This window comes from Pseudonaja textilis, chromosome 12 (genome assembly GCF_049901715.1).
Source record: "Pseudonaja textilis isolate UNSWEBS1 chromosome 12, rPseTex1.2, whole genome shotgun sequence".
In the NCBI taxonomy this organism is placed as follows: Eukaryota; Metazoa; Chordata; class Lepidosauria; order Squamata; family Elapidae; genus Pseudonaja; species Pseudonaja textilis.
Window position 1 is genome coordinate 1,714,519 of NC_142001.1, and position 26,764 is coordinate 1,741,282.

General features: G+C 43.5%; 1 protein-coding gene across 1 annotated transcript in view; it reads left to right on the top strand.

Annotated features, from left to right (window-relative positions):
- Nucleotides 1-26,764, top strand: part of MTMR8 (myotubularin related protein 8) — a 43,672-nt gene that overhangs the window by 7,298 nt on the left and 9,610 nt on the right. Inside the window, exons 2-11 of the mRNA XM_026703130.2 lie at nt 2,712-2,834; nt 7,544-7,706; nt 14,152-14,309; nt 14,850-14,978; nt 19,378-19,512; nt 20,180-20,312; nt 21,058-21,167; nt 22,099-22,224; nt 24,819-24,868; nt 26,252-26,452. Coding sequence (XP_026558915.1) covers nt 2,712-2,834; nt 7,544-7,706; nt 14,152-14,309; nt 14,850-14,978; nt 19,378-19,512; nt 20,180-20,312; nt 21,058-21,167; nt 22,099-22,224; nt 24,819-24,868; nt 26,252-26,452 — 1,328 coding nt within the window. The remainder of the gene's footprint in view (nt 1-2,711; nt 2,835-7,543; nt 7,707-14,151; nt 14,310-14,849; nt 14,979-19,377; nt 19,513-20,179; nt 20,313-21,057; nt 21,168-22,098; nt 22,225-24,818; nt 24,869-26,251; nt 26,453-26,764) is intronic.

A 26,764-nucleotide genomic window follows, 5' to 3' on the forward strand; every position in this document is an offset into this window, starting at 1 on the left:
GATAGTTTCATTATGTCTCCATTTGCTTTCCAAAGTGAGCTTGGAGCGTGTGTGCGGCGGTCTAGGGCATGGCCATGCTTTGGTGCAGGGTCCTCTCTTCCATCCTCTGTGAAGCCCTTAGCATCTCGGGTGAGTTTTTTTGTCCCTTGGCTTCCTCCATACCTGATGAAGGGTTGGGCTCCCCTCCCTACCTCAAGGGCTTCCTCTGACTTATTATTCGGTCCTGCTCACTTGTTGAATTCGCTGTTCCTACAAGGAATGGTTAAAAAAAAGAGCCCTAAGTACAGATAGTCCTTGACTTACAATAGTTCATTGAGTGACAGCTCAAAGTTACAACGGCACTGAAAAACGTGACTAGCCCCAGAGCGTTAGACCCGGATGGAAGTTCCAGGATGTTGATGCAGATTTGACAGAGCAAGAGCTGTCAATCAGTGAAGGGGTTTACCATATAGAACAGGGGTCTCCAGACTTGGCAGCTTTAAGACTTGTGGACGTCAGCTCCCAGAATTCCCCAGCCAGCTCCCATTTTCGGAGTTGAAGTCCACAAGTCTTAAAGCTGCCAAGTTTGGAGACCCCTGATATAGAGTAACCCGTTGTTGTTGTTTTTTTCCTTCACTGGAGAATTTTCCCCTTTAATGGAGATTGATTGGTTGAAGCTTCTTGGATGAGAAGAACGTTTTCAAAGGAGAAAAACCCACGAAAGTCCAGTTACCTTTTGGAAAAAGTACCTTTGGGACAACAGACCTGGGTGATCGAGAATCTCCATCGACAAAATCCCTTAGACCAGGGGCCTCCAACCTTGGGCTGCAGCTCCAAACTGGCCGCACAAGCAACAGGCGAGCGTGCTCACACATGCATCTCCACTTAGGCTTGTGCAAACGGAGCTGTGTGCGCTCACCGGCTTTGCGGGCAGAACCCTCCCATCTCTCCCCTCCCCACCCCCCGCTGGTCTCCAAAGTCAGAAGGGTTGGGGACCGTTGCCTTAGACTTTAGGATTCTTGAATCTATGTTCACTACTGTGGGGGATGGGAATCCTCTGTCCCTCCAGATCTTGCTGGACTACAACTCCCAAATCCCTCTTGTCCCAGGTAGCTGAGTTGCTACGGCTTCTCTTTTATTGCCCCCTGGAGAACTTCCTCATAACTGATTTGCTGGTTTCTTAAGCACCATTGGCAAAAGTCAGATACTCCAAAGTGGATCATGGAGATGAGCCCTGTGATCGAAGGGGAGAGGATCTCATTGTGTGCTTAGGTGCAGAAATGTATTTCCTGAACCCTGTTGTCTCATAACTACTCATTCTGGACTTTATTCCTCCAGCTTTTTGATTGAAATCATTTCAATTGAGGCAAAATAAGGAGCCTTATTATTATTTTTCCCTTGACAGAAAGTCATTATTCTTGCAAACCCCACCATCTTCTCGACCACTGATTTTCATCCATACAGAAAGAACTCCGTGTTCTCAAGTTGGCTGAAGAGCTGAACCTTATACCAGAAACTTGTAATGGGGTATATGAAGATAGATAGATAGAATAGATAGAATACTTCATTGGGCAAGTGTGATTGGACACACAAGGAATTTGTCTTGGTGTAAATACTCTCAGTATACATAAAAGAAAAGATACATTTGTTAAGAATCAAGAATCAAAGCATACAACCAAAAGTCATAGTCATAAAAGTCATAGTCATAGGGTACAATCAGCAATCAAATCATACTAGGAAACAGTCAATATAAATCATAAGGATACAAGCGACAAAGTTACAGTCCTACAATCACAAGTGGGAGGGGATGGGCGATAAGGAGCGATGAGAAGATTAACAGTAATAGTAGTGCAGAGTTTGAAATAGTTGAACAGGGTTGAGGGAATTATTTGTTTAGTGGAGTGATGGCTTTTGGGAAAAAAACTGTCCTTGTGTCGAGTTGTTCTGGTGTGCAGGGCTCTATAGCGTCATTTTGAGGGAAGGAGTTGAAACAGTTCATGTCCGGGATGTGAGGGGTCTGTAGATATTTCCACAGCCCTCTTTTTGACTCGTGCAGTATACAGGTCCTCAACTGAAGGCAGGTGGGTAGCAATTGTTTTTTCTGCAGTCCTAATTATCCTCTGAAGTCTGTGTCTGCCCTGTTGGGTTGCAGAACCAAACCAGACAGTTATAGAGGTGCAGATGACAGACTCAATCGTTCCTCTGTAGAACTGGATCAGCAGCTCCTTTTGGGCAGGTTGAGCTTCCTGAGTTGGCACAGAAAGAACATTCTTTGTTGTGCTTTTTTGATGATGTTTTTGATGTTAGTGTCCATTTTAGGTCATGTGATATAGTAGAACCTAGAAATTTGAAGGTCTCTACTGTTGACACTGTGTTGTCTAGTATTGTAAGAAGTGGTAGTATGGGAAGCCTCATAAAAGGGGTCTTTCTTAGTCACCTTCTTCGTGATGGACAACCCAGTGTGCAGTAATTACAGTTTTGACCTAATTGGCTTCCTATTGCAGCACAATGAGGCTCTGGGCTAATTAGGAGGAGGATACCTTTCCCCATCTGTTTAGTAATTACTCGCTTCCTTGCAAACACAAAGATGGAGAGCTGAACAGCAGGCACTTTGAGTGGTGCAAATGCTTTCCATGCGCAATGGCCAATCTGGTGCATTCTGCCTCTTTTAGACATGTTCTAATTAGTTTCTTTCTTTCTGGTTTCTTTTTTTCCCCCTCTCTGCCCTACAGGTAGAAAATGTCAAGCTGCTAGATCGTTATACCAACAAGAAATCAGCAAATGGGACGCTGTACTTGACGGCTACTCATCTGATCTATGTGGACACCTCAACTGATATTCGAAAAGAGACATGGGTAAGGTTGGAATATGGCAATTTTCCAGACCACTGAGAACCAAACGGTTCTTGTCTCCTGAGCTCTCAGTGCATTTCCATTTTAATAGTACAGGTAGTCCTTGGCTTACGGCTGGCCACTTAGCAACAGTTAAGTTACAACAGATCCTCCTGAAAAGGAGAAGTACAGGTAGTCCTCAACTTAAAACTATTCATTTAGTGACCTTCAAAGTTACAGTGGCACTAAAAAAAGTGACTTATGACTGTTTTTCATACTTATGACCACTGCAGCATTCCCATGGTCACACAATCAAAATCCAGGTGCTTGGCAACTGGTTCATATTTATGACAGCTGCAATGTCCCAGAGGGTCACATCATCCCCTTTTGTGTTCTTTTGGCAAGCAAAGTCAATGGGGAAGCCTGATTCACTTAACAACCATGTTACTCACTTATCAAAATGGAATAATTCACTTAACAACTATCACAAAAAGTCATAAAATGGGGCAAATTCACTTAAATGTTCCACTTAGCAACATAAATTTTGCACTCAATTGTGGTGATAACTTGAGGACTACCTGTACTTATGACTCAGTTCTGAAGTTTTGATAGCTGTCCCTCCAGGCAGTCACATGACTGCAGCAGCTGGCCCACATTTATGGCTGGGGTCATGTGATCGTGATTTACAGTGTTTTTGCTGAAAACTGGTGTTTACTTCCAGTTTTTGAAAAAATGCCCCATAGCAAACAATGGGTTCGCTTTACAGTTGTGGTATTTGCTGTTGAACTGTGATGTTTGGTTAGTGGCCACTGCCCAAAAAGGTTGTAAGAGCAGGTTTGGTTATGTGATGAGCAGCTTTATGATTGCCACAACTTATGACCATAATGGGCAGGTTTAGTTACAGTTGTAAGTCAAGAACTACCTGTAATGGGTTTAATCTAAGCAATGTGGCTATTCCCTAACTGGCTGTTTTATAGATGCTGAAGATAGCAAATCCCAGCATTAACCAGGTTAAAAATTGCTGCTGTTTGGCCTGTGGCTCATAAACAACATTTGAATCTGGGACCCTTGATGGATCGGACTAATCAAGTTAGTCAACAGTCAACAGACTGTGAAGACCTGGAAATCTATAGCTTGGTTTTCACACATTGTGCTTGGAAATATATTCTGCAGAGTTATTAAACAATTGGACATGCGTATCGTATTTTTTTCAAAATGGTTATTAATTAAGGTTGTCATTGTCAATCTTTTGAGGTAGACCAGACTATTAGAAACCAAAGTTCTGACTGGTAATACTACTTTTATTGTAAGGTTAAATTAAGCTCATCTTGCAACTACGAATGTGTCTCCGTTCCTTTATCTCTGAGAGAACAAAGGAAGATCAAGCATGAAATGATTTCTCAAATTACATTTCTGCCTCAGACTCAAATTTCTTTTATCTGACTGTTGTCTTAGTGGCAGCTCTTCTTCCTGGTCCTCGGGGTCAGTCCTACAGTTATGTTGTTGGTTTGAGCTCTGAGCTTGGTGATTTGGTTGCAAATGTTTTGTCCCCATTTGAGCGCTTGTCTGGCCTTTAAATACCTTCTCTGCAGGCGAAGGTCTCCCAGTGACAAGTGGCATTGAGTGTTGGATGCCAGATGTTAGTTGAAATGTCTTTGAATATTAGTAGCTCTGGTTGGTAGTTATGTTGTTGGTTGAGTCCCTAGGGCTTTGATGGGTGAACCTATGGCATATGCTGGCACATGAGCTGCAGACAAACTTACATCATTGCGCATACGTGCGGCTCACAGCCATTTTGGGGCCTGTTTGAGGCCTTTTTCAGCCTCCCAGAGGCTTGAGGAAAGCCTTTGCAGGCCCAAAAATAGGCCTGTTTCATCACTTCTTCTATTTCCGGAAATACCAGAAGTGACAAAATGGGCCCATTTTTCGGCCTGCAAAGGCTTTCCTCAAGCCTCTGGGAGGCTGAAAAAGGCCTCAAACGGGCCGAAAATCAGCTGGGAGGTGCAGTGCAGGTAAGGGGGGGGGTAATTGCACGCGCATGCACAGGGGCGTGGGGGGTTGCCTTCTGGGTACTGGCATGTGAGCGTGCAAGCATGCACACAATGTTTGGCACAGGAGCCCAAAAAGGTTAGCCACCACTGCCCTCAGGTCTGTCAAATTTTTCAGCTTTCAATTTCCAAACATTAGGACTGCTCAAAGCTGTGAAATGCCTTGGGAATTGTAAATATATTTTGGTTACTTTAATATACTTTAGATGTGCTTGGTCAGTAACTACATAAATGTCACAACTTTGTAACATTTTGTCTGTTTCACACATAGCCACAAGCAGACCAATTCCAATCACCCTTGAATTCCGTTGACCCTTAACTAATTCCAAGCAGGTGCTGACCATTCCTTGAGAACATTGCTGTACAAAGACATAAGTAGCGATCCGTCAGTTTAATTGGACTTTCACAGGTGGATCTGGTCTTCTGGGCCTGATCATGAGATTGCAAACAAAGCCCTGCCTGTTCATAGTGTGTATGGGAAAAAAACCCGGATGGAGCTTTGATCGTTACCCTGAGGGCCACCATCTTGTGACCAGAGTTTGCGTGCTCTCCTGTTCCTATCAGTTAACTGAGGTCAGAGCCTACCTTTTTAAAGGTTGACTGATGAGTTTAGCCAAAGTAGCATTGACAAGCTGGCCTAAAGATGCCATAGGCATAGAGGTCATTGTTCAACCTTCATTTTCACCCCTGCATGAATCCTGCTGTGCTGAGAGGTCATTTAGTGAAAAAGAAAATATAAAAGCAGCCAAAACAAAGTCTCCTCCCAACCACCTGAACTTTCCTCTTAACTTGGCTGACCACAAGTTCTCCATTCTTAGCCTCCGAAGAGGTTAAGAAGATCAACTTCTCCAAAACGGCCACAACAGCAAAGCCTGCATTGAATTGAACTGGCATCCTTAAGGGACTCTGGTATCAGGCTACGGAACCAGAACTGCCACTTCCCATGGGGTTTCCATGCTGTATGCAAAGCTGGAGTGTCCTTCCCAGAGCAGGAGGCCTGAGTAATTTAATATGGAGGATAACCGGTTACCCAAGCAGCCGGTCCCCCCTCTCCGTGTCACTGAAGCAGTCTAATGGAACAGCACAGGCGATAGGATTAGTTCCAGCTGCGTCGCAGGAGCTACCAGAACGTGATTACACACAGTCACAAAATGCTTCCGGGACTCTGGCTCCAGATTTTCCCTCCTGAAACCTTTTCCAAGAATAGATATAGCCACAAGGCAGGTTTGGAGGTTTGAAATCACAGTTTCCCTTCATCTAGAACAGGGGTGGCTAACCTTTTTGGGCCACTGTGCCAAAAATTGCATGCGCGCAAGTGCACAGGCACTTGCGTGTCAGCACCCAGAATGCAATGCACGACTCCGTTCCCCATGCCCCCTGCGCATGCACATGCAATCCCCCCCGCCACCCCCTTACCTGCAGTGCGCCTCACAGCTTATTTTTCAGCTGCTTTGAGGTCTTTTTTGGCCTCCCGGAGGCTTGGAAAAAGCTTCTGCAAGGCTTTTCAGGATGAATTATAGGTCCGTTTTGTCACTTCCTGTAAGACCGGAAATGACGAAACGGGCCCATAATTTGGCCTGAAAAGCCTTGCAGAAGCTTTTTCCCAGCCTTTGGGAGGCCGAAAAAGGCCTCAAACCAACTGAAAAAAAAATCAGGTGGGAGGCGCACACATGCGCAGTGAGGTAAGTGGCTCTGCGTGGCACTTGTGGCATGCGTGCCATAGGTTCGTCATCCCGGTCCTAGAAGATGGTTCTACCGTTTTACGTGCCGTTGCGGCATAGAGCCCTCTTCCGCCTTCAAAGCAGTTAACCATCTTCTCCTGTAACCCTGGAAACCCGGGGCTCTTATGAGGCACTACCAGCTGGACCAAGGTTTTTTAAGGAGATATTACTCCTCTGGTACTCCTCGTCACTCCAGGACGTCCAGTTCGGCTTCATTTTCAGTGTCCCTTATCTTCCAAAGCCTGCATAAGCCTCACTCAACACATTGTCTTAGATTGCATTCCTGCTTTAAAATGGAGGCATTTTAACACACAGTGCCGAGTCTGTGGGATACGGCAGCTTTGGCAGTGAGAATTCACCTAGGAGAAATCAGATTGGCAGCCACTTTCACGCTCACTTGCCGTTCTCCATCAAATCCATTGTTAGTGCTGCCTCTTCAGTGTTCCGTCCCTGCAAGCCATTTTTTTCACAGGTAGATATGGGTACAGGTAGTCCTCGACTTACAGCCATTCATTTAATGACCGTTCAAAGTTCCAATGGCACTGAAAGAAATAACTCATTATAGTTTTTCCACCGTTATAACTGTTGCAGCATCCCCACAGACACGTGATCAAAATTTGGATGCTTGGCAACCGTCTCATATTTGTGGAGGTTGCAGTGTTCCAGAGCCCTGTGATCCCCTTTTGTAACATGAGAAGCAAAAGGCAACGGGGGAAACAGATTAATTTAACAACCATGTTATTACCCTAACAACTCTTATGGATCACTTACCTGTGGTAAACAAGATTGTAAAAAGGGAGAAAATTCACTGAACGCTTGCCTTGCTTAGCAACAGAAATTTTTGGCTCAGTTGTGGTCATAAGTTGAGGACCACCTGTATTGATTTTTGCTACTTTAGCCACAGGAAGGTTCATAGTTGACCCCCACACACACATTACTACACACATTTTCTTCTTTCCTCCAGGTCCTCCATCACCACATAGCTACTGTGGAGAAGCTACCCCTGACCGCGTCTGGCTGCCAGCTGCAAATTCGTTGCAAGAATTTCCGTGTGGCTCGTTTTCTGATGGTGCACGAACGAGATTGCCACGAAGTCTACACCTCTTTGCTGAAGCTCTCGCAACCAGGTGCGTGTAATGCACAGTCCATTTGCTTCCCATTCCAGGGCTGCTGTGTGGTAATCAGCCTGTTTTCCCCGAGTTTTAAATGCCTCTTTCCCCGGGGAGGAGAACTTTTCCCAGGCCCCGCGGGAAGAAGAGAAGCTCAGTTGCTTTGGGTTTTCTCCTAAGAAGATGTTAGCAGGATTCAGGCGTTCTTTGTGTTGGATGCTGGGACACTGGAGCATTAGGGCGGAAAACTAGGCACAAGAGTCGGTGGAAGAGGAAAAGGCCTCTTTTATTAATATTTTATTTTATTATTAAAAGTTATACTGAACGTACTGGCCTACAAATCAGGAGACTGTGAACTGTAGTCCCACCTTAGGCATGAAAGTTGGCTGAGTGATTTGGGTCAATCACCAGGAGACGGTGAGTTCTAGTCTTGTTTTAGGCATGAAAGCCGGTTGGGTGACTTTGGGCCAATCACCAGAAGACGGTGAGTTCTAGTCTAGCCATAGGTATGAAAGCCAGCTGGATGACCTTGGGCCAGCCACTCTGTCTCTCAGCCCAATTCACTTCATAGGGTGGTGGTTGTGGGGAAAACAAGAGGAGGAAAGAGTGTTAGTTGTGTTTGCTGCCTTGAATTAATTATAAGGTAGTAGTAGATGAGATCAAAATCCAATAAATAAATATCACGATGTGAAGCAGTGCAGGTCGTTTTCCATAAGATGCTACTTCTCTAGGCCTGGGATAAAAGATCGGCCTTGGGCAGGGGTAGAGAGTTTATCATCTGCAAAGTGAACCAAGGTATTTCAGCTTCAATGGCTGTAGCATGGGTTGGATTTTAATACTGTCAGAATATTTTCCATGGATCCAAACCCAATCAATGTTGGGTTTAAGCTGCCCATTAGATTTTAAACCAAGTCAGTTAGTTGCCCTCTGGAGCCTTGCTTATATAGCCTGGGAGCTGTCTCTGCCCATCCTTGGAGGTTCCCATATACAGTGGAATCTCCGGTCACGACTGTAATTGGTTCTGTAACCTCGGTCACAACCCGATTTGGTCATGACCGGAAGCGAGACTGTCTGCGCATGCGCCTACAAAAACAACGGCGCAGAAAGGGAATCTGCCGCGCCCGTGTTTGTTCGCCACCCGATTTTTGAACTGTGACCCGATTCAAAAACGTTGTGGATTTTTTTGTTCAGATCCAATTTGGGCGCGGTCAGAAGTGTTTGTGACCAGAGGTTCCACCGTAGTATTTTAAATCCTTGAAAACGGCATTTCCAAAACTCTTAATGCTGCTCAGTAGGAGAAAAAGGAAGGCCCCCAATGCCAGAAAGAAAACCAGTAATCATGCTCTTGATAATGCTCTTCATTTTGCACCACTGTCCCCTGTGACTAAAAATGTTTCCTGTGGTCCTTAGCTACCAATAGCTTCCCCCTTGTATGCCTTGTGCATCCTTTTTGGGGGAAAAGAAATTGAAAACTTCTTGCCTGTCTTAGCTAAGTGTAGCCTTTTCTTTTGTCTAGCTTGCCTTCCCTCAGTGCTCTTCTGATTCAGCTTTTCCAAAAAACTCCACCGTATCTTTTGTCAGCCAAACACCGAATCCCTCATTATTTGCTAGCGGCTGATTGACAGCTGAGGATTACCTGTTAGATACACGGTCTCCTTCATTCAATTCTTTCTCCTTAAGTGCTTTCTGCTGGGAGAATTGGCAAGGGTGATTGCAGTTTTCAGAAAGGACCAGAGAGCTTGACCATCAGAATCCCAAACTTATCACAAGATTTGATTGCAATCCCAGAAACCATAAAGTGTGCTTCCCCTGTCTTGTTCAGTTTTCCAGTCTTATCCGCCAGAAAAGTTTTTAAAAGTATCTATTCAGAAAGGATTGCAAAGAGTGTCTCAAGTCCAATCTAATTGCAACCTAGGTCGCATTAGCAGAGGGATAAAATCAAGATCATGTGAAGCATTAGTACTGCTTTATAAAGCCTTAGTAAGACCACACATAGAATACTGCATCCAGTTTTGATCCCCATGTTATAGAAAAGATATAGAGACTCTGGAAAGAGTGCAGAAAAGAGCAACAAAGATGATTAGGGGCTGGAGGCTAAAACTAATGAAAAACAGTTGCAGGAATTGGGTATGTTTAGTGAAAGGAAGGAGTGGAGTGACAGGATAGCAGTTTGAGGAGCTGCCATAAAGAAAAGGGGGGTCGACCGATTTTCCAAACCACCAGGAGGCAAGACAAGAAACAACGGGTGGAAACTAATCAAAGAGAGAAGCAACCTAAGAAGTAAGGAGAAAGTGGAAAGGCTTGCCTTCAGAAGTTCGGGTGCTCCACCACTGGAGGATTTTAAGAAGAGACTGGACAGCTACTTGTATGGAATGGTATAGGGTCTCCTACTTGGGCAGGGGGTTGGACTAGAAACTTAGTGGGACGAAGCCCATGACTGAAACATACTGATAGAAGGACACAAACTGTTCAAAAAAACCAGACCTCATAAAAGAGGAGGTGGAGTTGCACTCTATGTAAAGGACCACTGTATTGCAGAAATGCACGAAACCAAAGACGAACACCTCCTAGAACAGGGGTCACCAACCTTTTGGACCTCAGGGATCACCAAACTCATAATTTTAAATCCCAGGGATCACTAACTGGTTCTCTGGGCATGGCCTAATTTGTGGGTGTGGCTTGGTGGTCATATGCTGGGCATGGCTTGTATGCAAATATAAATATTTATATAAACATTGAACTTTTTATAAAAAAAGAGCAACTTTTACCCCAAATCAGGCAAAGCAGGCAGGCAGATTGAGTTGCTCACAGAATCACAGATTCAGAGATCTGTGTATCTGCCATCAGCTAGCTCAGACTCTCACATAAAATTTGCTTGCAAGCAAGCTCACAAAATTAATTCACAACACACCATGTACGTAAATATTGATTTTTTTATATATAAAAAAAGTAACTTTTACCCCAAATCAGGCAAAGCAGGCAGGCAGATTGAGTTGTTCATAGAATCATTCAGTGATCTATCTATCTGCCATCGGCTAGCTCAGTCTCTCAAATTTGCTTGCCGTGAGTCTGCACTGAATAATAGAACCTTCAGTCCTAAGGGAGGTTCGGCTGTGCTAAAAAGAGCTGAAGATCTAAAGACTAGCTAGAAAGCAAGAAATCCAACCATTTCCTGCTTCCTAGCTAATCTAAATCTCCCGGCACAGCAGAACAGCTGATGGTCGGAAAAAGGAAAAATAGCAATTTAGCAGACAAGTTTTACCGGGTAAGGAGTGAGTGGGTGGGGAGGGTTCTCACGGGCCATGTGGGCGGCTCAGCCTTGTGTTTCTGCACAGCCTGGATTAATTGCTTTTGGGGGGTGCTCTGGGGGTGACATTTCTCTGCGGCCCACCAAAATTTTCTCACAGCCCACCAGGGGGCTGCGGCCCACCGGTTGAAGACCGCTGTCCTAGAATGCATATGGGTCAATAGAAAAGAAAAAAAGAATGACATTGGCATAGGTGTGTACAGCAGGCCCCCCAATCAAGCAGAAAACATAGATGCACTTTTTGCTATCCAACTAACAAATGAAGGAAACACAGTACAATAGTAATGGGGGACTTCAGTTACCCTGATATCAATTGGAAGACTTGATTCCTCACCATGAGAAATCAAATAGGTTCCTATCCTACCTAGCTGACAACTTTGTTGTCCAAAAGGTAGAGGGTGAAACTAGAGGGACAGCCATACTGGACTTCATTCTTACAAACAGAGAAAAAGTGATAGTGGGAGTTGAAACTGCAGGAACTTTGGGGGAGAATGACTATGTCATTCAGCATAACGCAAACATAAGCAATAGGACATAATGACACCAGAGCAGGGGTGGGATTCTAACAGTTCTGTCCACCTCTGTAGAACCGGTAGATCTGAAGAGCAGCAGACAGAGAGCATCCATAGAATCGGTTCTATGTCTGCTGCTGTTTTGGCCCACCCACCCGCCCGTGCTTTTACCTGACCTTTATTTCCTGATTTTTCAACTGCAGCCGCTTTCCGCGACTCAGCTGCGGTTGAAACAGCAGGGAAAAAGTGCTTTTTCAACTGCTGCGCACCCGCGTGCAGCGCTTCTCAGCTGTCCAGGCAGCTAGCTGACAATATACACACCCGTGAAGTGCAAAACGTAAAATCACTGAATTGGTAGTTACACCGGTCGGATCCCACCCCTGCACCAGAGTCTTAGATTTTAAAGGAGCTGATTTTAATAAACTCAGAAGGAACATGGGAGAGATTCCTTAGATGAAAATCCTACAGAGGAAAACAACTCAAGAATCTTGGGAAACTCTAAAAAGAACGATCATAAAAGCCCAGACCCCACAATACCACTAAGAAAGAAAACAAGAAATCCAAGAAGAAGAAACCAGCATGGCTACACAAAGATCTCTCTGGCAAATTGAAAGACAAAAAGGACAAGTACAAAAAATGGAAAGAAGGACAAATCAAAGAAAATCAAGGAAACAGTTGGTTCACTAAAGAGAGAAGACAGCGTAGAAGTAACAGGGCAGTAGAGAGAAAGCAGAGCTGCTTAACCCATTCTTTGCATTAGTCTTCATGCAAAAGAAACAATAGTCCAACCTACCAAAAATATAACTATAAAAGACAGACTAGAAATAAAAGTTAAAATAAGGAAAAAAATAGTAAGAGAACACCTGTCTGATCTTGATGAAAACAAATCACCTGATGGATTCCGTCCCAGAGTTCTAAAGGAGCCGGCAGAGGTCATCTCAGAACCACTGCACCATATCTCCCAAAAATCCTGGTGCACCGGGGAACTACCAGAGGACTGGAAAAGAGCTGATGAGGTTCCCATCTTCAAAAAAGGAAAGAAAAAAAAACCAGACCCAGGAAACTACAGAACAATCAGTCTAACAGCAATACCTGAGAAGATACTGGAAAAGATAATAAAAAACAGATCTGCCAACAATTAGAAACAAGTAAAGTACTGTATTTTTCGGTGTATAAGATGCACTCTTCCCCCCCCCCCCAAAAAAATGGGTGGAAATGTCTGTGCATCTTATTCAGCAAATGTTGCCAAAGCCCCCCCCACCCACCCGCTGGCCCCCACCCTTCGGCCTCTGCCTCCCAGCAATTTGCCTCCTTGCAGCAAACAGCCCGTTTCAGCTTCGGCACAGCCTGATTAGCACAAGCAGCTGATTGTCGGTTGGATCGGCCTCCTGACGACCAGCTGTTTGAAGTTGCAGGGATCACCATCGCCTATTGCCGGCTCTTCACGCCCCATTTTTGGCGTCTGCATCCCATTTTTGCCCTGTTCTGGGTGGCGGGGATTAGAACAGGTGGAAAATGGGACGTGCAGAGGCCAAAAATGGGATGCACAGGCTGAAAATGGGTCCTTAGGCAAAAACAACCAAAAGTACACATATAGTCTAGGTGAAACCAGGCTCAATAGCAGTAACTGTGAGAGGCATCTTGGAGTCTTAGTGGACAACCAATTAAATATGAGCCATCAGTGTGCAGAGGCAGCCAAAAAAAACCAATGCAATCCTAAATTGCATTAACAGAGGAATACAATCAAGATCAAGTGAGGTACTAACACCACTTTATAAAGCCTTAATAAGACCACACCTAAAATATTGTATCCAGTTTTGGTCACCATACTATAAAAAAGACGTTGAGACTCAAGAAAAAATACAGAGAAGAGCAAACAAGATGCTTAGGGAACTGGAGGCTAAAACATATGAAGAATGATTACAAGAACTGGGCATGCTGGTCTAGTGAAGAGAAGGACCAGGGGAGACATGATAGCAGTGCTCCAATATTTAAGGGGCTGCCACAGAGGGAGGGGGGTGTTCAAGCTATTTTCCAAAGCACCCGAAGGCCAGACAAAGAATAATGGATGGAAACTGATGAAGGAGAGATTCAACCTGGAAATAAGGAGGAATTTTCTGACACTGAGAACAATCAGCTAATGAAACAGAAGTTGCCTTTGGAAGTTGTGGGAGCTTCATCACTGGAAGCTTTCAAGATGAGACTGGACTGCTATTTGGACTGCTGTCTGTCAGAAATGATGTAGGGTCTCTTGCTTGGGGGTGGTGGTGGTGGTCTAGATGATCTACAAGGTCCCCCAACTCTGTTATTCTGCTAGTTGCAAGCAACAATATCTTTAAATAACTGTGCATACCAGTAGACATTTTATTGGGTGGAGGCGGGGCGGTGGGGGAGACTAATAACAAAATGGCTGTTTCTAGTTACATTTGCAGTAGCTGAAAGGTTTCTGGTGAATTGTCTTGGGGCTTAGTAACTTCTAGGTTTATTTTTAAATCTGCAGGAAATGTTAGATGCAAATCCAATAAAGTGGAATAGAAATTAAAGGAAGAACTTATTTGTAATATCATTATATGCAGAGGAAATTGTTAAGATTTAGTCTCAAGTGCCCAAATTTTTGCCTTTCAAAATTGCTTTTGTGCTTTAGTGAAACCCGAAGAACTTTACGCCTTCTCTTACAACCCCAAAACGCCTGAAGGCAGCCGAGAAACAGGCTGGAAGTCAGTAGACGTCAAAGCAGATTACCTGCGGATGGGCATTGACAGCAGCTCTTGGGAAATTAGCAATGTCAACCAGGATTACGAGGTGAGCTTGCATCTGCTTTGGGTCTGCTATCTAGGCCAGGAGATGCTACAGGTAGTCCTCAACTTAAGGACCATGGTTGAGAACAGAATTTCTGTAGCTAAGAGATGCAGTCATTACGTGAGTCACATCCAGTTGTACAACTTTTTAATGTGAATTGTGCAGTCATTAATCAAGTCCATCTGCCTCCCCGCCCCTCCTTGTCAGAAGCCCACTGGGAAAGTTTCAAATGGCATTTAGGTGACCCTGGGATTTCTTTAACCAGCCATCGTAATTACATTCCGGTTGCCTAGCACCCGAATTGCAATCATGTGACTGTGAGGATGCTACAATGGTTGTAAGTGCAATGGTTATAATTGCAACGGTTCTAAGACACTTTTTCAGCACCTTTGTAACTGAATAGTCGCTAAACAAATGGTCATAAGTTGAGGACTACCTGTAATGTGCCTCTGCCAAAACTGTGAATCTGTAAGAAAGAGTTTTGCAAGGGAACAGACCATCAGTAAATAACTGAAGATTGTTCCGTCTGTTTCTTCGTCCTAGGTTTGCAGCACCTATTCTCGGGAACTAGTCCTGCCTAAAGTGGCTACTAGGGCGATGATCTTGGGAAGCGCGAAGTTTCGAAGCCGAGGTCGGATACCTGTGCTTTCGTACTTCTACAAAGAGAATAACGTTAGTCATGCTGTGTTTTGTTTTCTGTGGATTTGCTCATTTTTTTCCAGCTTACAACCAGGACAGGACAGGACAGGATAAGATAAGTTTTATTGTCACTTTTTCTTGCTCTCAAAAGTATACACATATACACAGACACTCTTCATTCATACACATACAGTACATGTACATACATATACAAATGCGATACAGACACACATATACGTATTAATCACGGACCATTTAGAATACATAGCAGACAAAAGAGTCTTGGGAGTTGACAAGGTTGATACTATATGGTATAAAGGTATAAAGGCAGAATCTAGTTGTTCTGCTTCCGATACCATGTCCTGGATAGAAGGAAGTCAATTTCTGATAATATTTTCTGCTATCTTCCCAGCCTTCCTGCCCAGCCTTCCTCTCAGAAACAGTAATATCTCTAAACCACACAGGAATACAATGCCACGGGATGCTCTCGATCGTCCCTCTATAGAAAGTGGCCCATTTTGAAAACTGTACTTTGTGAGATAGTGTTATCTGAGGAGAACATGGGAACAGGTAACATTGTGAGGTAATCCAGATACGAAGCACACAGAGGAATCTTATCTTTGCCTTTATTATAGGGTCACATTGATGGAATCTTCAAGTCTGAAAGTTCATCTCCCCCCCACCCCCCACCCCAGTCTAAGAAACTAGGGAGGGTCCCTTCTGAATCGTATAGCATGCCCACATTCCTTCTGCAAGCCAAACTGACATTTGTCTGACTGTTGCCTAGTCTGCAGCTCTTCTTCCTGTCTCTCAGGACCATTGGCACATACCATTGAGGGGTAGAGGAAATCATGGCTTTAAGCAGTTTCTTGGGTAGAAATGATCTGGGTTGGTGGTGAGATGGAGCTAATATCAGAAGGACTGTTATTGGACAGTTCTTGCTAGCTAGAGTTTCTTCTCTTTGTAGGGGATGGCTTGTATTTTTATAATATAATTTAAATATGTAACTTTAAATGACAAGGTTTTGCAGTATTTGAGGAATTTTTCCCCAGACATGGCTTTGCTGAAGCTTTGTGGTTGTTGTTGTGCCTAATGCCTGCATACTACCCAGTTTTGCAGTTCCATGGAGGCTTACAAAACTTAAAAAGAGTCTTAAACATGAAACTGATATCAAAATTCAGAGTCCTAAAATCTGGGATTTCAGCTAGATTGCAAACATTGGGAAGGAATGTTGGAGACTAAATGAACTGAAGTGGTGCAGTTGCTGCTGTACTATTGCAACGGATGAGTCGAATTGAGATGAAAATCATAGGAAGGTGAAGGCAGAAATATTACTTGTCATATCTAACAGGTCTCTGCCCTGCATTGCTGTGGCTGTGATTTAGAAGAGATGTTTGAAATGCCCAGGAGTTTAAATGCAGCGTCTATGACTCAAGCCCAGTTTCTTGTAGTGGTTTAAAGCATTAGGCTAGCAACTGGAGACTATGAATTGTAGTGCTGTCTTAGGGACAAAGCCAGATGGATGACTCTGACCCAGTCATCCTCAAACCTGGGGAAAAAAACAGTGGCAAAACACTTCCCAAAAATGTTGCAAGAATACTGCAGGGGACTACTCCATGCAATTGCCAGGAGTCAGAAAATGATTTGAACACACACACACACACACACACCCCACAGAGGGGCTCATTAAAGCAGCAGTATCATTTTCTCCATTATTAAAGCAGCTATAACAAGGTAAAACAGACATGTTCCAAAGTGTCTTTTCTGAATCAAACGTGAAGCATTGCAGAGCTGGATTCAAGGCACTTGCTTGTGTTAAAAACAACATCAGCACTTGGAAGATACCATGTTAGACTGTCTATCTTTTAATACATGCAAGTGTTTGGAATCCAGCTGAGTTCAATGTTCTTTAGGCCATTGGATTTTGGAGAGGCCGGGTGATTGCTAAAATTTCTGCTGATTGAAACAACTCCCTTCATTGGATCCTAGGGGAATATGTACCATCAAGTTCAATTTTGTGAAGATCTAGGTGGTAACTTTCCATTTAGAACAGTCTAAAAGGCATCTTGTGCTTTTTCAATCCTCAAAATGAGTTAAGCAGGGCAGCCTTCGACTAATTACACCTCTGCTAATAGCAGCTTTTTGAACATGAGGGAAATAGCTTGGAGCAGATAATTTCTTTTATTACTTGGCTGATTGAGGGACTGATTCTTAGTGTGGAATAAACTGCTGAGCTGCTAGCTTCATTGTTCTTGTAGTGCTCCCACCTCAAGGCTGGACAAGTTGACTTTGCAATGGATTTAAATTTCCCTTTAGCACTGTTGGGTTCACTTGCATTCCTTCCTCAGCATTTTCCCCATATTGATGGCAAATAAATGGAAGGTGAAGAAGCAGTAAAAGAAAGAGAAAACAAAACCGTCACGTTTTCTTGGAAAAGAGATGACGTGTATGTAGAATTTTATTTGAAGCCTCCCATGATTGGAGAGATGGATTGGGAGATACAGGTAGTATTTATTCTCCATGGGACAAACAGGAAGGCAACTGAAAACGAGGGTTCATGAATATCAACTAGCAGTTAAATGCTTTGACAATAAAATCCCTGATCTCAATAAACAACACCAGTTTGATTGGGAAGGAACAAAAATAATTGGCCATGCAGTACCCACCACACACACGAATTTATCAAAGCCTGGTATTCTATCCAAGGAGCAATTAAGCATATTGATCTAGATCCAGCATGTGAATACGTAAGAAACCAGACCTTGCAAACAACCAATTAACAAGAGAACCAATCAGCTGCCCAGAATTTAAATATAGGTCCAAATGAACAAACAATCAAATGGCCAACTGACCAAACTGGCACGCAAGAAATTTATAAGCTAAGGAGAGTAGGACCAGAAAATCCTGCTGATGCTGTTGCTTAGTCTGGTAACGAAACATCCAGAAACTACATTGAAGCATCCTTGGAGAGCAAACCACTGCCAAGATCTAAAAACCGAGCTACCAGTCTTTTCTGATATTTCAAATATACAAGTAGTCCTCGACTTACAATCACAGTTTTACCCAATTTTACAGTCTTTTTTGCCACAGTTAAGTGGATCCTGCCATCCTTAAGCAAATCTGTCTTCCTCAATTGACTTGGCTTGTTGGAAGCCAGCTGAGAAGGACACAGATAGTGATCGCATGACCCTGGGATGCTGCAGTCATCATAAATACACAATGGTTGCCAAGCACTCAAGTTTTGATCACATGACCATGACAATGCCGCAACAGACATAAGTGTGAAAAATGGCCGTGTTACTTTTTTCGCTGCCATCATAACTTCAAGCGGTCGCTAAATAAATGGTTGTAAGTCAAGGGCTGCCTGTAATTCAATCCAAGGAAGTAAATATATATACCGTATATACTCGAGTATAAGCCGAGTTTTTCAGCACATTTTTTGTGCTGAAAAAAACCCCCTCGGCTTATACTCGAGTCAGATTCCCTCTGAAAAAAAAAATGGTGTGGAACTCCAGATCTGGGCAGCCGCTTCCCTGCTTCCGTGTTTCCTTTGCAACTTGTAAGCATGGGGGTAATCGGAAGCAGAAAAGTTCTTGCATGAGGATATATTGTTTTTTCTTTATTTAACTTTTTTTTGGGGGGGGCGGAAATCCCACCATCATGTGAGAATGCTCAGACACAAAATCTATCCTCCTGAAAATAAGTGTGTGTGTGGGGGGGGATTTTAACAGAGGGAAGACATCGGGAGAAGGCAAAAGCAACGGAAGATCCTTCAGCCCTAGCTGCTTTCAGTCCGCTCGGGAGGAGGAGGAGGCCACTGAAGGATCTTCCGTCGCTTTTGCCTTCTCCCTATGTTTTCCTCTGTTAAAATCCCCCCCCACACACACTTATTTTCAGGCGGATAGATTTCGTGTCTGAGCATTCTCACATGATGGTGGGTCTTTCCCCCCTAAAAACAGCTAAATAAAGAAAAACAATATATCCTCATGCAAGAACTTTTCTGCTTCCGATTACCCCCGTGCTTACAAGTTGCAAGGGAAACACGGAAGCAGGGAAGCGGCTGCCCAGATCCGGAGCTCCACACCATTTTTTTTTTTTTTCAGAGGGAATCTCACCTGAGTATAAGCCGAGGGGGTTTTTTTCAGCACAAAAAATGTGCTGAAAAACTCGGCTTATACTCGAGTCAATAAGTTTTCCCAATTTTTGAGGCTTATATTCGGGTCGACTTATACTCGAGTATATACGGTAGTCTCTCTTTTCAAATTGTACTTCTTTAATCCCAAACCCATATCTGACCCTCATGCATGCCCATGTCAACATCTCTCGGTAGCTTTGCAATAGTTGCACCCAGATTGAAAAGGAAGAGCAAGTAGATCAGTGCTCAGTTCTGAATGTCTCACCTGCGATACTCTACACCTCTTTTGCATTTCAGGCCGCCATCTGCAGATGCAGCCAGCCTTTGTCTGGATTTAGCACTCGCTGCCTGGAAGATGAACAGCTGCTGCAGGCGATTAGGGAAGCCAAGGCAGGGAGTCAGTTCATATACGTGGTAGACACAAGACCAAAGGTATTTCTCCCCTGGAACCTTGGTGGTTGGCTTAATTGACAGGAGGAGTGTCCACCCACAGCAACTTTAAGACCCGGGGGCTGCAGGCTAAAGTGTATGATAGTGGGAACTAGGTATGTCTGCTCTAATGGCAAGAAATAATGAGTGGAAGATCATGAAAGATAAAAGCAACCTAGAATTAAGGTGAAATTTCCTGACAGTCAGAACAATCACTCAGTGGAATGACTTGCCTCCAGAAGTTCTGACTGCTCCCCCACTGGAGGTTTTCAAAAAGAGACTGGACAGCTATTTGTCCAGAATGGGGGAGGGTCTCCTGTTCAAGTAGGAGGTTTGACTAGAAGACCTCAGAAGTGACCCCTTCTTATTTATAGCAGGCTCCCATCCGGAGATCCCTAGAGCCCCAACTTTCATGGGTTTTAGAAGTGATTTAAGCTTGTTCTTTGAACAGGACCTGGGAACAGACATGCAATTAAGTTTTCTCTCTTGGAATGTGATGCTCTGAATTTAGTTTGATTGCTGTCTGTGGTGTAGAATAGTAAATTTTGTTTCATTTGTATGCATTTTTTATCCTTAGTTGACAGAATAAACTAGGCAAGCTAGCTCTGTTGGGTACAATTGGAGCAGCAGATGTGCCCAGTAATAAATAAATGTTGTTGGATTTTCCTAGTTGAATGCCATGGCCAACCGAGCTGCTGGAAAGGGCTATGAGAATGTGGATAATTATGAATGCATCCGTTTTAAATTCATCGGCATTGAAAACATCCATGTGATGAGGAGCAGCCTGCAGAAACTCCTGGAAGGTAGAGGATGTGCTTTGTATTGCCTGCTTGCACAGACCCGGATGGAACTTCTGAATGGAAGACATTAGCAGACTCTGACCGGGTCCTCGGCTTGTTCAGTTTATCTGACTTCTTAGCAGGCTTTGGGCTTTGCAGTAATAAACTATCCAGAAAGAAGATGTTATTTTTTATTGGGAATATAAATACAGCAAGGTGTATATTGACTGAATCGCTTTGGTGTAGCAGTGATGCAATATGCATTATAAATAAATCCTAGTTTGTTACTTAAGTTGTAATACGTGTAGTCTTCAACTTACAATTGTAATTGAGCCCCGAATTTCATTTTCCGATCTATCTGAATCATATGGTTGTTAAGCAAATCTGGCTTTCCCCAGTGACTTTACTTGCTGGAAATTGGCTGGGAAGTATACAATTGGCAATCGTGACCTCAGGACCCTGCAGCTGTCATATATATATATATGTGTGTGTCAGTTGCCAAGCATCCAAGTTTTGATCACGTGGCCCTAGGGATGCTGCAACAGTCGTAAGTATGAAAACCGGTCATAACTTTTTCAGTACTGTTATAACTTTAAATGTTCATTAAATGAATGGTTGTAAGTCAAGGACTGCCTGTACTGTTGGTGAGAGATCACCAAGGGGAATCTTTGTGTGGATGCAGATGTTGTGGCTTCTCAGCCTCTGGAAAGCCCTTGGTTGTTACCTCGGCTGTCTCTTTACCGAAACTGGTTCCTCTCCTTTTTTTTAGTGTGTGAAGCAAAGTCTCCTTCGATGAGCGACTTTCTTACGGGCCTCGAAAACTCAGGCTGGTTGCGACACATTAAAGCTGTGATGGATGCTGGAGTCTTCCTGGCTAAGGTAAAGCAACTCTGAATTTGCAACACTTTGCAAAATTCCTGGAAAACTTGCACGTTCACCAGTGTGCAGGCTTTCTTGTTTGGGGGGAGTTAAAGCTAGAGCTCTGAAGAAAACCTGGAGAAAGGTGTGGTCAGCAGTTTCAAATTTCTCCAGGTTGATCTCCAGAGATGGCTTTGGCTGCACACAGGAGGCAAAGCATTCATCATTATCAGGGTCAATTTGAAATAGGTCCAGGTCTAGAAGGTCTACTAACCTCCCTGGAGGCAAGATATGTGAGGGGGTGAAAAATCTGGGCTTCTGTATTTGGGGGAGGTTAAAATCTGGGGGCTAAACAGTTGAGGGGACTAGGTATGTCTAGCCTGTCGAAGAGAAGAATGAGAAAGGGCGTGATAACTGTCTTCCGGTAGCTGAGAAGCTGTCACAAAGAAGTGGGCATTGACTTCTTCTCCAAAGCACACGAGGACAAAAGGACAAGGAGGAGTGGGTTATTATGAATGGCTTATTAAAGAGAGATCCAACCTTAAAGGGAGGAGCAATTTCCTGGCAGTGGGAACAGTTAGTCAGATGAAAAGCTTGCCTCCCGAGTTGTGGGTCCTCCTTCGCTGGAGGTTTTCAAGAAAAAAAGACGCTCTTTTGTCCAGGGTGGTATAAGGACTTCTGCTTGAGCCCTAGAAGGGGGACTAGAAGACTCCCAGCCCCGTGGTGCGATGATTCTGACTTGGTCTTAAGGGCTCTTGGCCACAAAGAGAGGACTGCAGGTATTAAGGGAGGCCTTTTTGCTTCCATCCCTCCATCAGTACTGAAGTTTTGCCTTCGTTCTGTTTTATTCTGCCTGTTGATATTGCAGAGCCCAGCACTTCATAGCAACTTTACGTTGTTTCTTTTTTTAAAAAACAAAAAATCCTAAGCGCTTGTGTCCCCGTCCTTCCAGGCAGTCAGAAATGAGGGTGCCAGTGTGGTGGTGCACTGCTCCGATGGCTGGGATCGCACGGCCCAAGTCTGCTCTCTAGCTTGCCTCCTTCTGGATCCCTTTTATCGGACGTTGAAAGGATTCATGGTAAGCAGAAACTCTTTCAGTTGGGTCCGCTTTTTTAAGGGCTTCACACTGTCAGGCCTGCCCCAGTCTGATCGCTTAGGAAAAAAAGGAAGACCCTCAACTTCCTTTGATTGACGCGGAAGATCCTCAGCCAATCGGAAGTTGCTTTGGGGTAACCCACCTTCTTTCTCAGGGTCCCTTGCCTTGGATGCTGGCACAAACTGGTGCCGAGCTTCAGTCATTCCCCCTCCCTCTTCCCCATCACGTACACACACAGCTTTATTGCCCAGATATTCCCCCCAATTTCTTCTAGTCTTTGATGGCAGGATGCCTGTGAGGCACCAAGCCAGGCCTGGCAGAACGGACACACACCCTGGTGTGCCTCTACAAACCTGTGCCTGTATACAGGCAATTCTCATTTTAGCGACCATCTAAGAGTATGATGAAAAGGAACTTTGTGTTCAGTCTTCAAATTTGCAGATCTCTAATGCAAGTGAAAGCTGAAGTCAGATCATAAACAGGGTTGTGGTTTCACTTAGTGTCCACTTCATTGAATGACCAAGTTGCTGGACTGAGTTGTGGTACATATTACACATGTGTAGCTCTATACATGTGCAGGACTGTAGAGATTCATGTGTGTAACATGGCTGCATGGATTAGTGTGTGATACATAGTATAGGTAGTCCTTGACTTACGACCACAATTGAGCCCAAAATTTCTGTTGTGAAACGAGGCAGTTGTTTAAGTGAGTTTTGCCCTGTTTGATGACCTTTCTTGCCACAGTTGCTGAGTGAATTGCTGCAGCTGTTAAATTAGTAACGTTGTAAAGTGAATCTAGCTTCCCCATTGGACTTGGCTTGTCAGAACGTCACAAAGCTGATCACAACACTGCAGCCGTCACAAATATGGGCCAGTTGCCAAGCACCTGGATTTTATCACATGATCCTGGGGACGCTATAACCATCCTGGATGGGAAAAATGGTCACAAGTCCCCTTTTTTTCAGTGCTGTTGTAACTTTGAACGGTCACTAAAGAACGATTGTAAGTCAATGACTATCTGTAGAACAATATTATTGTGCATGCATTATGCAATAAATGATCATATAACATGTCATAGCTGCCTGGAGTTCTGGGAATTGAGTCTTAAAATTTTCCAAGATTGGACGGACATCCTTGGTTTAGAGGAAGGTTCTGGACAAGCAGAACTCTTTTGACCAAGTTTGCTTAGAGCCCTCTCGTTCTCCCCAGTCTGTTTCCACCAGTCTTTCAACAGAAAGGACCCGTGGAATGTCTTCATGACACTTTTCTATTTTGCTCACGAGCTCCTGGGGAAGTGGGGTTATCTAGAAATTCCTGGATCAGCCCTGGTATGCAAAACATTTCAAGTTCAAACTTGAAATACTTGCATACTTTCCTTAAAGCTCTTCCCATGTTGTTTCAGCCATTCTGGAAGAATTCCAAACCCCAAGTGGCCCTTTGTACACTCTGAGCATTTCAAATGTGAAATAGCTTGCGTGCCCTTAATAATCCTTCAAATAAATAAAGAAATCTTATTGAAGGGCATCCCAGGCTGAGGAAACATAGTTTGGAAGTTTTATTTTGAGTGGAAACATGTGTACCTGACTCAGGGACCAAACTGGCAGGAAGAAAAGGTGGTGGTGCAGCAAATCTTTGGAAAGAGAAATCCTATTTTTATATCCCAAGACTGCTTGCCCTCTTTATCTATGTCCAATTTCTTTTTTAAATTGAAATTACATCCGTACATCTGAGGACACTGAAATTTCATTGATCTGCGTGGATTTTGCTGTGGATAATACAGTTGAAGAATTTTTGTTGCTTTTATTATGTACTTTGATATGTACTAAGTTGTGTTTCCATCACCTTTGAATTATCCCTGTTAACCATCTTGACTGCAGTCTGTTGGCGGGAAGGCCGTCCTTGGAGCTGTCTGAGCGTGGTTGTTTGCTTGCAGACATTTCATTACCCAACATATGTAGAAGGCAGGCAGAAAACTAACAACGATCATCCATGAACCCAAACAAGCAGTACGATAACATGATGAGGGCCCTCACTCAACCATAGTTTCCACTGGAAAACTGTGAGCATATTAGACCAAGCTAAATAAAGAACAAAACAGTGAGGAATTTCTGGAAGCTTGGTATTCAGACACATCAACTATCAATTGACACCTAGAGATAAACCACATTTACGCATCATCCAAAAGAGAGCAGAAAAGGCTAAGAAGAAACCAAAAAAAGACCAGAACACATCCTCTGCAACAACCAACAGCAGATAAGTAGGGAATAACACCAGACTAATAATCAACCAGAAAACAATGCCCTAATCAAGGACCTACCGGTACCAAGGAGAAAACCACACTCTCACCAAAGTGGCAGGACAAACTACATGCTTACAAGCACTGATTGTGTTATCTGGTTGGGTAATGAAATGTCTTCACCATAATCAGAGAGTGCCAAGGACCCCACAGTTCAACCCTGAGTTACATCTATCCTCTTCCATTATTCTTGATGGAAAGGTAGGATTTGAATTATATAAATATTACCGCGTTATAATGCCATATTTCTGTTTCCCCCCTCTTTCATTTAACATTAAAGGTTCTGATAGAGAAGGAGTGGATTGCGATGGGCCATAAATTCTCACACAGGTAAAAATAGGTTTGTGTATTAGAATTATAAATGTGGAATAAGAAGTCTTCTTTTCTGCTTGGAGCATGATTAACAGAAAGAAATAGCTCCTAAACTGGGGCTGTGTGTGTGTGTGTGTGTGCGCGCGCAAGTTATAAAAGATGAACCATGGGGCAGGCAAAGGGAAAATAAGAATAAAAAAAATAAGGATCTTTGAACTTTTCCTCACTGGAATTAATAAAAATGATAAGATTGATTTGTTTGATCAGGGATAAGATAACAAGTATGCTTATTGAAGTCTGGAAAAATTTTATGGACCTATTGCTGAGAATGGAAAAAAGGGTTTTTGCTGATTTATGGATTTGCTGATTTAAAAAGGGTTGGATAATGGGAAGAAGGAAAATAGGTAAGTTTGAAGAGGGAAGTGAGAAGATTTGGTTTTACTGCTGTAAAAGATATTGGAAGTCACTACATATTTTTCCATTCCTGTTTCTATTTGCTTTATCATTTTTTCATTTTACTTCTTCTTTAATTTTACTTTTTGTTCATCTTTGATATCCGAGAAGACTTTTTAATTAAAATTATTATTTCAAAAAGAATATTCCAATTCTTCTGCTATTCTAACATTTGGAAAATTGCTGGTGGAGAGGAAAACTCAAATTATTTGGGGGCAGCTGAAATTGGCACTAAAATGGATTAGTTCTCCATTTCCACATCTTTTTGGTTCTTTTTGTGCTTGCTTAATCTCATTTCATACCTTTCAGCAAAGCAGGATTGACTTCTGGGCTGCAGTTTTTACAGAATCTGTTTAGAACAGGGGAAAAGGGGATTAGGGAACCCCTGTGGAGCTGTTACCTATTTGCAATTCTGCATGACATTTTGCAAATACGACCTTACGCTTGCAGTTGCAACCATCACATCCTCACTGCGGACGCATTTGGCAACCAGTTTGCATTTATGACCGGTTGTAGTGGCCTGCGATCGTGTGATCATGATTGGCAACTTTTTTTGCGGATTTCCAGCAAATAATGACCATTGGGGAAGCAGGATTTGCTTAACAGCTGTGGCGATTCCCTTAATGACTGCCATGAACATTGTAAAATTGGCTCCAACTCCAACCACAGCGACTTGGGTCCGAAAATTCTGGTCCCAATTATGATCATAAGACGAGGACTACCTATTTTTATTTTGTATTTGGTCCCGGAGGAGCTGAGATCAATTTAGCTCCAGCATCCTTGCTGCACCACCCAGCAATGAGGAAACAGGATTGACTGCAATTTAAAATAATTTATTTTGGTAATTGCCTTCCCTTAATGGCTGCTAAATGAATGGTTGTAAGTCGAGGACTCCCTGCAAGCACCACATTCACTGCATTGCTGTTGCTTGTTTTTTGGTCTCTCCAGGTGTGGCCATCTTGAAGGGGATCCCAAGGAGGTGTCCCCCGTCTTCACGCAGTTCCTTGAATGCACCTGGCATCTCATGCAACAGTTTCCTTGTGCGTTTGAATTCAACGAGCGGCTGCTTTTTGAAATTCATGATCACGTCTATTCCTGCCAGTTTGGCAACTTCCTAGGGACCTGTCAGAAGGACCGAGAAGATCTAAAGTGAGTCCTATACACAGAATCTTGAGTTCCCTCTGTTTCGTGGGATCGCTGTGGTGGCACAGTGGTTAGAATGCTAATTCTGCTGACTCCAGCTCAAGGTTGACACAGCCTTCCATCCTTCTGAGGTCGGTAAAATGAGGACCCAGATTGTTAGGCGCAATATGCTTGGCAACTGACTCATATTTATGACGGTTGCAGTGTCCTGAGGTCATGTGATCACCTTTTGTGACCTGACAAGCAAAGTCAATGGAGAAGCCAGATTCACTTAACAACCTTCTTATTTACTTAACAATTACAGTGATTTACTTAACA